Below are 18,013 nucleotides of genomic sequence, written 5' to 3'. Positions count from 1 at the left end.
TGTAATGGGAAATGAGGCAATACACCCTGCCCCACAAGGTGCAGTTACCACTGCTAGGGCTCTGGAGAAGATCACAAGGATCTGGAAGCCAGCAAGTCTCTCCCAGGGTTTTATTTGGGGTCTGTCAGTGACCTGTTTTGTGCCTGCCCTGCTGAATCACTGCCATCCCCCTCCCCTCTTCAGAGCTCAGTTGCTCTTCCTGCTCCCTGGGAATAATCCATAATAATCCTTTGTAATCTCTGGGAGTTCAGTACAGATGCAGGTTTAAGAATACACAGAGTCCTGGGGTTAGGCATATTTGTCATAAGATGCAGGATACAGCTGGTACTCCTGCAGAAGTCGTACGCTATCCAACATGGACATGCAAGACCCAAAACTGCGCATCAGCCTCTGATTGCAGTGTGTATGCGTTAACAGGCATGAACCTCACCAGATGTAGAAAAACACCACTAAAGAATATGAGCTTTTCACCTTAAATATTTAAAGAACAGATAGGCAGCCTCTGAGATTTGTTACCATTCATGTATACAATTTATTAAGCCAAAGCAGTTTGATCATGTCACAATATGTTACTAAAGCACGCGAGATCCCTTCTTTTTAACTTCACTAACAATGGTCATTTTAATTACTTTTTGTCTTCCAAGCCTAAAAAAATACTCTTTCTGCATTCCCCATGAAAGGTTCTTCTATGGTTTATGGGGTTTTTTTCTTTTCTTACAGTACAAAACGAATGTTTCTCAGACATGTAAACAACCATCATGGAAATGAAACTGCCCTCAAAGTTAACTTTATTGTCATGGACGTTCTGTTAGACTTATGTTAGATGCATTTCAGCTCAGTGACTCCTGACTAACGAAAGTTACTGTTATTATCATCACCTGCACCACAATAGTGCCTATAGGCCCCGGTCAGCGTTAAGGCCCTTCTGTGCAGGTGCTGTACAAATACTTCAGTGTAAAACCAAGGTCCCCAGTAAGAATGGCATGGCTGATGTGGCTATAACCCTTGCTGCTTCCCTCCGCTCAGCAGTGACCCTCACAATTATAGGAGCTGAGTGAAACTCTTCTCCAAACTAAGTCTGGAGTTGACACACAATGACTGTTTGAGAAGTGTTACTACAGGCCAATCCTGACACCTGCAGTCCTGTGCGTAAAGCTGCTCACGCTCAGGGGAATGCTTATGTGAGTAAGAAACTGGGAGTGGGAAAGGTCTGCAGGATTGAGTCCCTGGATGTGTGTAAGTAAAGCAGACCAGTTCCTTTTTCTCTAAGGTTTCAGTATAATTCTAAGAGAGAAATGCACAGGGTCAGTTGCTCAGTTTCAGCACCTCCAGCACTTTTGAGTTCTGATCCCAAATTAAGTAAGTTCTCTGCTCTGCCTTGGGCTGCTGTGACCTGGAAAAGTCTGTTGGACACTCTTTGTCATTCAGAGGCAGTGATTTGCCATTACAGCATGGAGGGCAAATCACTGTTTTATGGTGTGAAGGCTGCACCCTAGGCAGGAATTGTAAAAATTGTGTTTGGCCATTAGCAAAAATTATTCTGAAAACATTTCAAAGCAATTGCAGTTTAAATAATGATTATCACTCGGAATTTGAGGTGCGAAAAAAAAAGGATTACATGAAATAAATAGCAAAGAAACAATGTTCCTGCACAAACAATGCATTCCTGCCTATGAAGCAACCCTTGCAAATTATTGCCCTTTAGGTTATGTCAGATGTTTAAATGAACCCTTTAGAGCTAAAATACAGTACTCTGAAATGAGGTTAGAAAAACTTTAAAAGGACAAATGGGAAGTGTGTACAATGCTCACTTTACAATGAATTTCCCACGCGGGTAGCCTCAGTAGACATAGAGCCGGTCGGAAATGGCAGCTGGCATGTGTGTCATGATCTGCATGCGCAGCCACCAGTAGTAATCCATGGGGTGGTAGCGGGTGTAGGGGGTGGTGGAGGTGAGCGCATGGGTCACACTATCAATGACTGGCGAGGTGTCTGTGGAGCCACTGTTGCAATACGTCTCCATCTTGCTGACCTGCTCATCAAAGTACTTCCTGCCATAGTCTTTGCGCACTATCTCAGGGAGCTCGTCCCACATTTTGTCTGCGATGGCTTTGATGCGCTCGGGGCTGTACAGGTTGGTGGCAGCAATGAAGTTGCCAGGCTCCACAATGCTGACCATCACCCCCTGGGGCTGCATTTCATACCGCAGGCAGTCAGAGAAGGCTTCCACGCCAAACTTGGTGATGCAGTACGGTGAGCGGGCAGGACTGCCCATGCGGCCCATCATGCTACTGATGTTCACCACACGACCTAGGTGAAGCACAGCTCAGCTGTGGTACCTCATCCAGAGCGCATACCCAACACACCACCCAACACATTCATGCACATGCATCACACCTGCCCACTACACATTTGTAACGTCTGCCTGGCAAACCTGCTGTTGCTCTCTCTGAGCACTGCTGTTCTATGCAACAGCTTTCAGGCAGGACATTAAGTCCACTGCTTGTGTGCCCTGGATCATTATACCTGAGGGAACAGGAACGTGGTGACACACAAAGCTGAGTGCTATGGGGAACACAGAAGAGGCTGGACAGAGCCTGCATAGTGAGAAACAGGATTGCTCAGCAGCAATCAGGGCTGAGCCAAGACAAAAGGCAAAGAAAGCCTCTGGTACCAGGGCTAAGCTTGTTTATTTGCAAGTCAAAGGCACAAAATCCAGGAGCCAAATGATGGCTTATAATGTCTGCCTCTTAAAAGGGAATGGATTGCTCCTGCACCACAAACAGGCAGAGTCTAAATCCACTGCACCCTTTCTGGGTAACAGCTGGATTATGGCCCCAGGCACAGAGCTGGGGCCTTTCCCCTCTCCAGAAGCCATCCATTTTGGCTGAGGAGAATGCTGGTAGAAGACTGTGGATACTGCATTCTAATCAGAAGTTGCAGTTCTCTGCACCTTCAATCTGCTCATTGCTGAGTTCTGTTAGAAGGAGAAACTTTGACCACAGAAGAAGATACCCTTCCATGGTGGAAGAAGTGCTACCTAGGCCACCATAGCCCAGGTCTGCAAAACAGAACAACATTGTTCATGTCTGTGCATGCTCCAAGAGTAAAAAATATACTCATTTAGTCAGGGAGTCAGGCTCAGTAAAGTTTTTGCCCCTTTATGCCAAGACCCATGCAAGCTCCAGGTCTACATTCCTTTCCTGTACAAACCCCACCTCTCATACATTACTAGCTCCCAAAGTAACACAGCTTACAACTGACAAGTTCCCTGCAAGAAGCATGCCACAGGACACTGCTGCTGTTCACCCTGCCAGCACTGGGACAGATGGTTTTTGTATAGAGGGGACAATTGCACCTGGCACTGGAATTTAGGGTGAGCTGTTTTTCAGGACTGCTGCCTTGCAGTGTACCTCAGAGCAGTTAGGTAATCTGTCATCTGTGTATATGCCGTGGGTCACATTCTGATGTAAAGGTATGAAGATGGCCAGTGTGCAGAGAGAATCTTTTGGCCACTAACACAGTAAGACATGGGGCAGGATAAGGGACTAGCTCCAGGTCAGGAGGAGATCACTCACCCTTTGACCTCCGGATGAGTGGGAGGAAAGCCTTGGTGGTTCGCACAGTTCCCCACAGGTTCACTTCAGCTACCTCCATGTAGGTGTCCATGCTGGTGAACTCAACTTCCCCGAATGTGGAGATCCCAGCATTGTTAACCAGTCCCCAGAGCCCTAGAAAATAAAATCAAGCAGAAAGCTTTCCCTCTCTGAGACTAATGAGAGAAGCTTGGAAAAGGCCTTTTTAATAGATTATTGAACCACACAATAGAGCTTTTCATTACAACTTGTAATGATGGAAGCCAGACACAAGAGAATCCAGAGCAAACTTCAGTCTCCTGAGAAAATCTAACCACAATCAGGATCTGCCTGCACTGCCCAACACTGCAGCCACAAAGTGCCATGAAAAAGACTCCCTTAAAGGGAAGTTCTGAGCCAGCAAACAGAGAACTTCATCCTTGTTGAAGCCGTTCTCCTTGCGTTCCCTTTTTACCCATTGTGAATTTTTAAAAGCAGCAAAGTATAGTCTCTAGATGCAAATAATAAGAATACTCAAGACCTTGTAAGATACAAAAGAGCAATTCTTTTGAAGTAAAATCCCTTGTGTCACCATAAGAACTAGAATGACTGCAATGCTGGGAAGGGGGCATGGGTGGACACATACAATACCCTCTTCCTTTCACTCTGCTGCAACCAAATTGGAAACAACTGAAACTACCGACTCATTTGGCAATGAAAAGGAAGATTAAAAAGGAAATTGGAATAAAATGGATTCATTCTAATTGCACAGGAAACAGACTGGGCAAAGGCTGGGATGGCTTCTCTCTGCTGTTCCAAAAAACTCACTGTTATCTGTTGACTGTGTTCAGATCTGTGTTCTCAGAAGCAGGACAGAAAAGGCAACTTCATTCTGGCCTATGCTTGAGAACACAGGGCTAGAAAACTCAATTCATATAGAAGATCCATATATGAAAATATTTAAAGAAAAGTGAAAGAAATGGGTTTATGCAAAATTCAAAATAAAACGTTACTGGTTGTTCTGCTTTTAAACAATCTTCATATGTTCAATTGTGGATGTTCTTTAGGGGGAAAAAGTGCAGTTTACCAAAGGGTGAAAAGGTTTCAGGAACTGGGATTTTCACTGTACCAGAGCAGAATTTGCTGTCATCACCTCAGCACAATGAGGTAGGCAGGCTAAGAAGGTCAGGTAGTTATAGGTACCCCCTGAACTCTGAAATCTGTAATGTATGATAGTATCTGCAATAGCATTGATATTCAGCTGGCTTCATGAAAAGGGAAACCCTTTGGAACACCTCTCCATTTCCTTTGCCTTTTCTCCTTTTGGGGGAGACATTTCCATTGCTAATCTCCAAGCTTTGGGCCCTGGCCATATTTTACAACATAAATGGAGTCATAATAAACTTCAGGTCGCAGGAACAGAGCACTAATCCCAGGGTCTTAACCACCACTCTGATGTCTATTAGTGTCCCTATAGGAGCTAGTGGAGAAAAAAAGCAGTTTTCTTTCTAGATGCTGTCTTAAGTGGGAAGCTGCTTTCTTCCCACTTCTTCTTTAAGTGTCATGGCACAACACTTAAACAGGCCATTTGCTCTGCACTGCTGCTCCTCAGAGTTTAGTGCCCTTCAACCGTATGCTCAGCCTCTTAAATATACCCTGAAAATGCTCTCAGAGCCCAGCTAAGGAAGCTCTGCCACCTATGTGACCTGACAGCCCATTGCAGGCACCTACCTTTCTCTGGGTCCTCCAGGCTGCTACTCACATGCTCCACTGCTCGGTCTACTTCTTTGCTGTCACAGACATTGAGCTGGACAGTTCTCATTCGATCACTGTTCATATCGTCCAGTTCCTTGGACCCACCTTCTCCCTTGTCCTAGAGGGGAAGAAAGCACTGGCTTGAATCTGGCCAAAGAACTTGTGTAGAAAATCATACGCATAGCAACCATCAGATCAAGCAAAAGACAGTGCACAAGGCAGTCACAGAAAAACCAGAAGTCCTGCAGCTCTAAGAGGAAGGGGAAGGACAGGGCTGCTCCTGCAGAACACCATTCCTCCAATTCTCCATCTGATCAGGAGCCCTGCCACTGAATCAGCTGGTACAAACTGGTTTGACCACCAAGAAAGAAGCCAGAGCTGGATGTGCCACAGCTAGGCAACTCCTGCCCAGTACAAGCTCCTAAGATCAACCTATGCCCCCCTGCTGCAGTGATGGAAACATGGTGCAGTTTTCACTTTGGCTTGCATGCTCCTCTTGGTGTCCTTTTCAGCATCTTGCTCTCTTCTCTGCCTCCCACCACGAGCTTTTTCTCACTCCGGTTTCCCATCTCCATTCTTTTTTTCTCAGCTCAGAATAACAGATTCCTTCAGTATACACATATCCACTCACAACCCAGCCAATTAACTGCAGCCAACCCCTGGGATACCTTTCACATGGGCCACACATCACTAGCAACAAGGCTACTGTACCCAGAGCTAGTCCCTTCACAGCAGTCAAGTGTGGCTACAGTGCTTCCAGGACAGAAACACAGGTTATTAATATGAGTTTGAGACTATCCCTGAATCATTCTCATGGTTGTAAGCTACTGGACTGTGCTGACCACTCCAGGGTACTGTTGTAGAGGATGATGAGGTCTAGGTCTGAAAATAATCACTTTTTTGAAACAACCCTATATTTGCGGTAAGAAACTCCTTCTGTCCCCTCAATATCACTCCTCACTAGAAGTCTTTTACCCTCCATTAACAGGCTAGACACGGAGCATGTCCCACAGGATCATCTAATGGCTGCTGAGCTCTTCCCCCACCACTCAACTCTCCAGGTAGCCCCACTCACTGTGTCAGCATCACCAGGCAAGTACTGGAGTGCTCTTCACTCCTGATAGATGAGGCTTTTTTGGATACATAGCTTTTTTCCCTCTGACTTGGAACAGGCCAGTTCTTCATAGAAGGGCTGTTTTTTGCCTGCTGAATGACATTAGATCATTCTAAACACCTCAAGCCACAGGCACTCCCCATCAGAGACTGCCAGCAGTCAGCTGACAATGAAGTGGTGCTCATCTCTGCAGTCTGAACCCAGGATGCCTATTTTCTGCCTCAAGCAAGAGCTCCCTTCAGACACCACACTTCAGATACCACACAAGGATGGCCATATGTCCCCCTGTCTCTGTGCCACCTGTCTTCCAAAAAACCTCCTGGCTCCTCTCATTCCTGGGCTTATCCATTGTGCTCACACAGTTCACTAACAAGTACCCTCTTTCTTCCCCACTCTTCCTTACTCCATTGCAAACTGTTAATACTGGTTAGTATTTGCTCTTAAGAGAAGGCATTTACTGCACTCTCTTCACACAGAAGCGCACTGCATACAAAATGGAGCATTTAAAAGTCCCATGCACAGCTCAGTAGTGTTTGTTTCTACGGTGACTGAAAACTTTTGTGCTGTTTGCTGCTCACTCAATAGCACTGAGGTGCCGAAGCCAGTGTGTATGGCAAAGCATTAAAAAATATACAAGTGGCACACGTGGGAATGGCGGTAGGGAATCAGCAAATACAAGCATGCAAGTCCCTTGAAAACAGCAGATATAACTAAAGGGAAGAGGAAGAACAATAAGGCCAACATGCTTATTTCCCTGATCTACAAAAATGCTACAAAATCCCTGGGCCATGGCAACACAGCAGCCTCAGAGGCCTTGTAAGCACTACTGGGACCTTCACAACATCCTCTTCTTCCTCCTTTAAGGGAGCATCTTGCTTCCACCAAGCAGCTGGGTGCTTGGACAGGGACCCTTGCAGCTGGGATCCTGGTCGACAGATGGACTCCAGGCATTAACCCAGACTCATAGGACCATTCCCTTGGTTCTCCAGAAAGGGCAGATGGGTGGTGTTTAAGGCAGGCACCCTGTGATTGTGTCATGCTGTCCTTGTGTGGAATGCAGCTTGTCTCACAACCCTAGACCCATACCCAGCAGTGGAAGGACCTTCTCATGCTATATCAGAAGACCAGTATATCTCTGCTGTCAGCCCCAGGGCCTGCTGTCTCCATGGCAAGAGGACCCAGCTCTTGCATACTGAAAAAAACACATTGCTGCCTCATCTTCCTCTTAGCATGGTCATCTTCTGGGGCCCATGGGCTTCAGTTTGTATCTTTATCAGTGTGTCCTTGAAGTCGTATGTAACATTCTGTGACTGAGCACTCTTGGTGAGACATATAGAAACTGGTCTGCATGCTGGCTTGCTCAGATAACCTCTTCTCATACTCCTGTAAGCCGCAACAGGCCCAAGCACACAAAGCAAAGCAAACAGGGATTCCATCACACTCCTGACAGCCATGACAAACATCACATATGTCCACTGGTAACAGATACTGATGGAAAAATACCTTCTTCATCTTGTGTCAGCTGGCTCCTCCAGCTATTGACCAAAGAGGAAAAAATAAGACAGCTGCAGCATGACCATTCATTGGATCCAGTCTACCACTGTCTTTTGGCAATGAAGTACCAACACAGCTCTCACATGAATTTATTTGCCAGTGAAAATGTTAGGAAGAAACTGTGTGTGAAACAGCATACTGTTAGCACAGATCCATCCTCAAGCTCCCCTCAGTCGTGGCTCTAAACACCTCTCTCAGGTTTCCTTCAGCAAAAACAGTCAGATGCTCAGGATCTGGCTCTCTAGGAAACCCTTCCTGAATGAAAAGTCAGCACTGCACACACTTTTAATTTTCAATAAGGATGTGATGTTCCCAAGAACAGCGCATACCCTGAGGACACGATGGCTCCCTAAGCTGCAGTACACTTCTGATGTGCAGGTGTGCTGTGACAAACAGTCCTGTGAAAATAACACTGAAGTTTCATATCCATTTCCTCACTGTCAGGGCTAGGTCAAATACACCCAAGCAAAAAACGATGCTTCTTATTTCTACCTCCACTTCTATCTAGCAGCTAAAAATACACCAGACTTTTTCTGCCCTAAAATCAGCACCAGCAATAATTATACTGATCAGAATTCTGCTTATGGTTTTGTTAGTGAAACTTGAGGCACAATGAGAAATCAGCTCAGTCTCCTGGAGTTGTTTTAGTTCTACAGGGCAGTTCTACACAAAGTATATGACATGAAGGCACACAGGAGGCCAACCGGTTAACTAAAGGAGCTTTGGCATTTTACAGTGTTTTTCTGCTGACAACTTCTGTTTCCAGTCTTGCCATAGTCACACAAATTCTGGAACATGGGATGAGAGTCCAGCTAAAGAATAAATATTTAATTACACAGTGATACAGCAAAGCCTTTTGCTGATTTTTGGCAATGAAATAAATGTTGACCAAAGCCTGAAAGAGTTCTGGCATGCTGCTGCATGTCAGCTTATGCTAAAATTGTCAGAGGCACAGATTTTCCACTAACATGCATTCAGTGGAATGAGTACTGAAGACACCAAAAGGGAAGTTTCAGTGACAGTTAAAGGCATGTTCACTGAGAATTAGGTCTCTCTGGCACCTCAGACAGAGGAAGTGAAACCCAGAAGTAACTTTGCAGCTCTAAAATTTTTGAATCCTGTCAACACAGAGGCAGGCTTTTACTCTAAACAATGGGTTTTAAGCCTGCAACATTCTTCTATTTTCTACCGTTGATCAGCAGTTACAAGAGCCGAGAAGAAACATCTTCCAAAAAGGTACTCGTCTACCCTCTCTCTTCTTGACACTTTTTGAAAAGCAGCAGTTTATAAGACATGTCTTGTTCTGCTGTGAAGCCTGTAGAGGGAGCCCAGGTTAACAAATAAACCGCTGATCCAAAGGTGAGACATCACAAGGAACAGAGCTATGGAAACACAGCCTTCTCTTCAAAAAATGCAGCAGAAAGAAACTAGTAATTTAAGCAAAACTTAGTAATAATGGAAAAATAACAGTAGAAAGGGTATGGATAACATAAAAAAAAACACCTGGCAAATTCTCTTTGAATAATATAACTATTCAAGATACATTCATAGAATAGAATCACAGAATAGTTAGGGTTAGAAGGGACCTTAAGATCATGAAGTTCCAACCCCTCTGCCATGGGCAGGGACACCTCACACTGAGCCGTCACTTATAGTGATGAGTAAGCTAAAAGATTAGGATCATAGTAACGGACCCACTCCAGGATATCCCAAGGAGTAAGTTTGTTTCTGTTGGGAAATGGACAGGCAGCTAAAAAAGTGCATCACTTCACAGAGAGAGGCTAAAGCTCTCTCCTGTTCTCCATGACCAGGCATCTCTGATTGCTGTACAGAGCACTCCCAGAGAGTGTGACCACTAAGCTGTTTGTGGCCTGATTCTGCTCTCATTTGCACTAGTGGAACTCTTTTTGCTTTCACAGTGATTTCAGAACACCCTCAATACACACTGAGGTACAGCTTTACTTATGAATATAGAAAAATATGCTCATACCATATGCCATAGAATCACTGGTGGCTTGGTGTACATCACAATTAAAGATAAACCCTGCATAAATATGTGTAGTTCAAGAGCATGGCCAATGGTCTAGACTTAACCTGATCCCAAAATTTGCTTATGGATAAGCCTATAAAATTAGATTCAGGGTTCCAGTCCATCAGATATGGAACAGACCACAGTGTTGTGATTCAAATAAGAATATCCCCATGTTCAATCCTGGTTCCGGTCCAGACCAGGTTATGCTCTATGAAATTCAAGCACCCATGTCTTTCCCTTTGGGCTATCAACTGCCCTCCTTCTCCTAGGGAGAAAGCTGTGCAGAGTGGAGAGGGAAGACTGGATTTGCTACATGTCTGTTCACATGCCACAGATGAAGAATACAATTTTTGTGTTCCCTACCTTTTGCAGGCACCCAGCGTAAATAATGAAGCCTTTGGCATGCAGGTGCTTGGCCAAGGCAAATCCAAAGCCTGAGTCACAACCTGTTATAAGCACAGCTCTGCTGCCAATCTGCAAAACAAAACAGAACAAAATGTACTGGAATTGAGTATCTGAAATCAGTGATTTGTAGTACACTGAACAAAACCATGTCCTCCACCAGGAGCAGTTTGTCCCAGGGACGTTGTCTACACTCATTGCCAATACTGCCACCCAGTGCCTCCTGAAAACAAGAAACGAAAGTTTCATATGGAGTTCACTCCAGTGAGGCAGGATCACTGTTCTCCCAACACAGAGAACATTGGCACTGTCCTGGGTTCAGCTGTAGCAGTTACTTTTCTCCTTCGTAGCTAGTACAGCGCTGTTTTTGACTTTAGCCTGAGAACAAAGCTTATAACACACTGATGTTTTCAGTTGTTGCTATGTAAGGTTTACTCTGATCAAGGACTTTTCAGTCTCATGCTCTGCCAGTGAGGAGGGGCACAGGGAGCTGGGAGGAAGCAGAGACAGGACACCTGACCCAAACTAGCCAAAGAGGTATTCCATCCCACAGCACATCATGTCCGGTATATAAACTGGGGGGAGTTACCCAGAAAGCCCAGATCGCTGGTTGGATTGGGCTAGGTATTGGTCAGCAAGTGGTGAACAAGTATTGTGCATCACTTGTGTTTATTATTTTCTTTTCTTTTTCCCCTTTTAGTTCCATATTCTCTCCCCTTGTTATTTCCCTTGTCATTATTATTATTGGTGGTAACAGTAGTAGTTTTGTATTATACCTTAGTTACTGGACTGTTCTTATCTCAACTTGTGGGAGTTACATTCTTTTGATTCTCCACCCCATCCCTCCAGGAGCAGCAGGGGGGAAGAAGGGAAGGAATGAGCAAGCAGCTGCATGGTTGTGAGTTATTGGATGGGCTTCAACCACGGCAGGCACCTGCGGCAACAGGGTCCCAAGGCAGAGACCAAGCAAACCATTCTCTGGCAGCTCACATCCATCTTGAAAAGTGAAAATATACCAGACAGTTTCCCAGACATGTTTTACTTCAGTAGAAACTGTTCCTATACATTCAAAGCAGGCAGGAGCCCACTCTTGTGTGCCATGCAGCCCATAGGGCATGGGGAAGATAGCTTAGCTGAAGGAAGGATATGCACCGACATTACTGATTGCTCATTCATTTTTCTCTCTCTAGCATGTAAACCCTCTAGCACTGGGTTCTAGAAGCTAAGCAGAATCAAGTGGGTTTAGTATCTGAAATTAAAACTGGTTGCTCATACGTCTTTTTATTTGGTTTCTGGTCATCTTATTTTTCCAATTAAAACTTAAAAAAGAAGTATACCTTCTTCTTTCTCCAAACCCATTCTTCTAACCCAAAGATAGCCAGCAGTTAAGTGACATGCTAAAGATTGCATGGCTTATCGGACATTCCAGCAGCAACAAGTGCACATGCAGCAAGCTGCTGCTGTGGGTAGGATTAGGTAATAATTACTCTCAATCATTCCTACTCATCTCTTAACAAACTAGCAATTTGGCTTTCCCCAGCATATATAGGGATTCATCAGGGTCACACTGGAAGCCCAGAAGTGATGCAAGGGCCATATATGAATTCCTCTGAGACTGTCCAGGGATTACGAAGCAAGATGTGCATTGTTCTAGCACTGCTACATTGCTGAGTTCTGTGCCTCAGGTAAGTGGGCAAAACATCTCCCTTCTTATTGCCTGGCACTGTTCCTGGCAAACTAGCACCTTCCAGGAGAGGGCCGTTAAGGAAGATGGCCACTCTCCAGATCAAAAGGTGAGGACACATTGATTTATTTACATCTCTTTACACAACCATACTCCAGAAAGAGCACAGTATTAGGAAGTTGTTATGCAAATTCCCTTCACTCTAAGGTGGAAGATTTCATTTGCTGACAGAGTTCCAAAAATAGAAGAAACCAAGTAGTCTGATTATTTCCATCCCTAGCACCATGCTACGTCAATGGAAGCTCTCTGCTAGGAAAGAATGTGGAGTATGTTGGAGAGGTTCAGCTCAGTCTTTCTGGCAAATCGGAAAGAAGAATTTGGTCACCAGGCTTCAGGGATTTTAAAACCCCAGCTCAACAGAACTAGTTCCTGAAAAACACAATCATACTCACCTGATCAACTTCATTTGCATAAGAGCGGCTGCCACATGGGGACAAGAGAGGGAAGCAAAACCTTTGCACAGGTCTGTTGGTAAAACAAACAAAAACAACAGAACAATCAGGCACAGAATATCCTGTCTGCACCCTCATGCTGCAGCTTACACATGAAAAGGAATGTAGTGTTGTCTTTATACATGATGTATTTGAGAAGACAGAATCCAGCCTACAGTTCTCCTTAGTCTGTGTGTTTTCTACTGTATGAAACATTTGTTTCCTCAAAGAGCTTGATGTTATTTCCAGCTGCAGAAGATGTCTGGATATCACCAAGAATTCTAAAATAGCTCCTTGTCTGGAGGCACAGAGCTGCTTCCACTGCAAAATGGGCAGTACAGTGTTTTCATTTCCAGCAGCAACAACACTCTCACTTAGGAGTTGCACAAAGCTGGGGTAGAGGAAGTTATTCATTTGTCTGATGAAAGTATTCTGCCATAGCACTGACTCTGATACCTACCCCAAGGCTGAACATGCTTGGATCTGTCTTCCTGCTTCTACACACAGCTCTACTCTCCTGTCATGACATTTCTTCCTCTACAGTTTCTACCCATTAGCTACTGTTAGATTTTATATCCCCTCTTTGCAACTGTTTAAGCTAAGAGACACCACATCTTTTAGTAATACCTGCCATGCAGGTCTGAAGCTCCTCCACATAGTATGTCCAACTCACAGGAAGATAAACCATATTCACAAAGACAGACCAAGCACAGCACCAATGCCTTCCATGGAGTAAGACTCTACTTAGAAAAGCTAATACTACCAGTAGCATCATGCTGTCTTAGGTCTTGCCATCATTCATCAAACTGGGCCTAGACAACACACTAGCGTGACCCTAGCCTCTGTCCTTGCCAGCATCTTCTCTGAACTGTATCTGCTTTTTCGTTTTTGCTTTGGGCACTGACATTGCCCTCCCAGAGACTTCTGGCCTTCCCCTAGATCTGTTGTACTTCATCTATCCTAACAACATCTGTCTTTCAGTAGTGCTTATCTTCCAGGCTGCTCTTCCATCTTGTAAGTGAAGCTGCATCATCATTCACTATTATCTCCTGCTCAAACATCACAGGTACTCCCAGGGTGACCTGTGCTACACTGAACAGCAACTTGCAGACACTGGCCTCTGAGCTCCACCTTGGGAAAACAAGGCTAGAAAAAGGGTCTGCTTGGGCAAAAGCTTTGAACCAGATGGAAAAGGAGCTGATTTATATTCAGGCAACAGTGTTCACTCACCTTCCTGCAACAGTTTAGCTCCTTTTCTACCTTTGAGCGTCACAAACCCAATCAGCTCTTGAAATAACTACAACCGATTTAATCACTGCAAAGGTCAATCCCTAGCAAGGTCTGTGTTAACATCACTGACCTGCAAACCTGACCTGGAACTTTTATCTCACAAATAAGCTTCTCTGTGTATCTTAAAGTGTCCAGAAATGTTGATAACATTTCTTTTAGTTGCATGAACTTGATTTTTATTTTTCAGTGTCATGCCTGGTCCTGTTATTTCACTGCAGAGCACTGATCTGCTGCACTCTATTCATAATAACCTGTAGAGAATAGCTACTTGACATTCTGCCTACCTTGACCTGAAGCCAAGGGCATCAAAGATATGCTAGCTGCTGATAGCAGGAATGTCACCAGAGGAAACAGCTACGAAGCCTGTACAATGCTAGTCCCCACAGAGTACACTAATGTACCATAAGCCATTTTTGTCATTCTGCATGACTGAATTCTAGAGACCACAACTGAGACTTCTAAAGTGCACAGATGGTCCTCAAACTGAATCTGTGCCTGTAACCATGGATCACTTTTTTCACTTACACCAAAAAAGGCAGTCCTCAGCTCGAAGAGTCAAGTATATAAATGCTATCTCAAGGTATTAAGATACTAGTATAATGACAACACTGCCTTTCAGATGAACAGATTTCCATTTCAGGTTTAGCAGCTTGTGGGTACTTAAAAAAACGCAACACATTTTTGCCCTGAGTACAAGACACACGAAGCACAAACACACAGTAAGGAAAACAGAAGAAGAATATGCTGAAAATTCTTTTTTCAAGTTAATAAAGCATTAATTTGTATTTTTAAGGCCATAACAAATTCCTGCTGGTGCAGCTTTGGGGTATGTGTGTGTAGTAAATAGGAGATATAAGGCCTATGTCTGTTTGCACAGGAAATCTCTAACAGCTTAGCTGTCTTTGGTCTCTACAGCTCCCTGTTACCGGAACCGTCCTTGACAGTGATGGTGCTGGACACCACTATCAACAGCAGCACAAAAACACTGGAGGTGGCAGCTCTTGCTTAGCAGGCCATGAGCCATTTTTAAACAGCTTATGCACAATTAGTGGTAAACACACCATTGTTTGGGAACCCTGCCCTAAGCCAGTGAAAGCACTCAACTTGCTCTGAATTTGGACTAGTAGGGTTCTCATCATATATCAAAATAAAAGATAGCTTTTTCAGAGCTAGGAATTAGAATTAGATAGGCAATTTTCTGCCCATGTTCAGAAAAAAACAGCTTCATTACTCAGCCCACCTCTGGTCCTCACTAAACCCCTCCCCTCAACTTTCTCTTTCATTTCATGTGATTCACGGTCTCTCTGATGAAGTCACAGAAATACATGAGAGTTTCTTGCTCTGCAGCAAAGCCTACTTGCTGGTATTCAGAAATAAATCCTTGCTTGACACTGAATTAATGCTCTGCTCAATCTCCTTTTGACTGCAGACGATTGTCCACGTGTAAAAAAACCCAAACAACATGTTGCCAACCCTTCCTTGCAGGTAAGAGTCCATCTGTACTCAGCTCAATGACTGAGCACTGGCATGGGTTGCCCAGGCAGGTTGTGGAGTCTCCATCCTAGGAGATACTCAAAAGCCACCTGGACATGGTCCTGGGAAATCAGCTCTAGGAGGTCCTGATTGAGCAGGGGGGCTGGACCAGATGACCTCCAGAGGAGCCTTCCACCCTCAACCATCTTGTGATTCTGTAAATAAACTGTCCCACTGAAATTAAACGAGCCTTTTATATATGCTTTACTGAAGATCTCATTCTTCCTGCTTCTCCTCCACCTAGTTGCTTACCTGAGGCCATTCCCTGGGTCCTTGAAATTCAGGGCTTTCACAGAGAAGCTCAGGAGAGGCCGAGACAGCTTAGTAGCCAACATGGTTTCAATTAGCACACTCTACCAACTGCAATACTGTTCTTCCTTCGTTCTGCAATACAAGATAGCACCTGTTGCTCAATTATTTTGTAAGTCATGCTGACTCCATATTTCAACATGAAAATAAAGTCCAAAGGAACTCATATTTCCCCCCTGCAGTCCCTCACAGTGAGATAAACAGCTCAACCTTCAACCGCCTCAAGATGCTTTTAAGTAAGAAAAAAGATTATAAGTGAAGCAACCAGCAGGGAGGCATCTAAAGAAAATCTAAATTTCTCCTTCTTTGGTGCATCTTTAACTGTATTCTCTGAAACAGCTAAAAATTAAGGTACCTTCATAGAATAGATTATTTCAAGTGAGCTATATGAAACAGTGCTAAACTAAAATGTAACTTCAAGTCACGGATGCTGTTACATGTTCTGAAAGCAATCCTTGGGCTTTACAGCTAGTAAAACCATGCAGTTAAAAATACATTTCTTTCTAATTAAGGAGCAGGTGATGCTGGACTATGCACAGGGAATCACTGTGCACTATGGCGCAAAAAATGCTCAAGGAGAGTTAAGCACAGAAATTGAGTTCCAATCACATCCATCCTGGATAAATCCGATCCAACACACACACACACACACACACACACACACACACACAAACATCTCCCCAGCCTAAAGCCGAGCCCCCTTTATTATAGCAGAGAAGCGGTGTCTAATTGTTAGGGCTCATTTGCATCTCTGCCGGGGGCTGAGCTGCTGCTGCGGCAGCTTCGGGGCCTGCGGGAAACAGGCCTCGACTGAGAGCCGGGGCATCTACCACAGAAAGCGCCGCGGTGGGGCACCTCCTAGCTCGGACGGGGAGGTCTGTGCTCGGGAGGACCCGGTGGCTCCGGCACCCCTCAGAAACCAGGGGAGGCTGATCAAATTCGAGAGCTCGGTCGCTACGCCCACAATTTGCGTGAGGAATGCTGTAAGGAGGCGGCGCGGTGCCGGGCCTTCCCCACGCAGCGCCCGCGGCCCGGGACGGGCTCACGGCCTCGCCATGGCGGCGCAAGCGCGTGTCGGTCCCGCGCCCGGGCAGCCGCGGGGCGCGGCCTTCCACGCGTGACCGACGCGGGGCGGGCGGCAGGCGGAGGCCGCGCAGGGGCTGATGCCGGCGCCCCCCGCTTCCCGCCGCGGCCCGCCCCGCCCGCATCGCTACCTCCCCGCGGGCGGGCAAGGTCAATCCCCGGGCGGCTCGGCAACCAGCGACCCGGCAGGGCCTGTCTGCCGCTGCCGACGCGACATCCCCCTAGCCCGCCTGCCCCCTTCCCGTGGAGGCCCCTGAGGCGGCGGCGGCGGCAGCGAGCCATCCACACGTTACCTGGAGCCGCCGGACCTGCCGGGTGCTGCTGCTGTTTGAATGAGACTGGGCCGGTGCCCCGGCTGCCGGGGAGCGGCGGGGGGCGGGTCGGGGGAAGGGCCGGGGCGGGCGCGGGCGGTGGCGGCTATACGCGGCGGCGATAGGCTGCTGCCACTGCGGAGCGCCGCGATGGTGCTGCTGGCGCTCGGTGCCGCGATGCCGCTGGCGGGCGGTTCCTGGCCCGTCGCCTTCTTCTCCTCCTGCCGTGGAGAGTCCGCCGCGCCCTGCCCGTGAGTAACGCGGCGAAGGGCCGGAGAGCTTCGGCCCCTTCTGGGGCTCGCTGAGGGGAGACCGTCGGAGGCCCCCCTGGGGCCTAAAATGACGCCGCGCCTTCACGGCTACCTCTGCCGCCGGCTGCAGTTTAACGGGCCGGGGCTAAGACGTCGCGCCTGCGCGCGTGGGACCTCCACACGGGCACGGCGAAGGGCGATGAACTGCAGAGCTGCGAACAGCCCGGGCAGGGGCCGTGACCCCACTGTGCTCCATTAGGGGCAGGAAACGGCGGCGACGTGGATTTGGTTCCAGTGCTTTAAGTATGGAAACGAGTGTAAGGGAGGAAGAAAGCCCTGTGAATGGAACAGAATTGCATAACCACTCTCTTCTGTATGTTTCAAAACCACACAGGTTTTTTTTCACTCGACTGGAGTTAACTTAGCCCTTGTTTATGCTCCAGACAACCTTTCTGCAGGCACTGGGAAGAACTGGCAAGTGAACATGGTTTTGTGCCAGTCGTGGCATGGCCAGATAACAGCTTTGGCCTGTTTGCAAACTCCCACTTCACTCTTCTGCTCTTGCTCCTCATGTTCCCCATCACTGTCCCACCTGACAAAATACCTTCCCTTTAGTGAATATTTTCAGT

General features: G+C 46.3%; 1 protein-coding gene across 2 annotated transcripts; it reads right to left on the bottom strand.

Annotated features, from left to right (window-relative positions):
- Nucleotides 1-515: 515 nt before the first annotated feature.
- Nucleotides 516-17,915, bottom strand: BDH1 (3-hydroxybutyrate dehydrogenase 1). 2 transcript variants are annotated; one of them, XM_080624210.1, is made up of 7 exons: nucleotides 17,116-17,915; nucleotides 15,683-15,814; nucleotides 12,569-12,641; nucleotides 10,394-10,504; nucleotides 5,307-5,448; nucleotides 3,579-3,731; nucleotides 516-2,310 (listed from the first exon to the last, which is right to left on the bottom strand). In XM_080624210.1, the coding sequence occupies exons 2-7, from the start codon at nucleotides 15,763-15,765 to the stop codon at nucleotides 1,841-1,843; spliced, it is 1,032 nt and encodes a 343-aa protein (XP_080480336.1). In that variant the 5' UTR covers nucleotides 15,766-15,814; nucleotides 17,116-17,915; the 3' UTR covers nucleotides 516-1,840. The 2 variants fall into 2 exon arrangements, with proteins under 2 accessions (XP_080480336.1, XP_080480337.1); XM_080624211.1 differs by lacking the exon at nucleotides 17,116-17,915 and adding an exon at nucleotides 16,595-17,109.
- Between the last annotated feature and the right edge of the window lie 98 nt (nucleotides 17,916-18,013).

The sequence above is a fragment of the Psittacula echo genome (assembly GCF_963264785.1).
Source record: "Psittacula echo genome assembly, chromosome: 7".
In the NCBI taxonomy this organism is placed as follows: domain Eukaryota; kingdom Metazoa; phylum Chordata; class Aves; order Psittaciformes; family Psittacidae; genus Psittacula; species Psittacula echo.
Note: the sequence above shows the minus strand (reverse complement) of the source record. Positions and strands in the feature narration are given on the sequence as shown.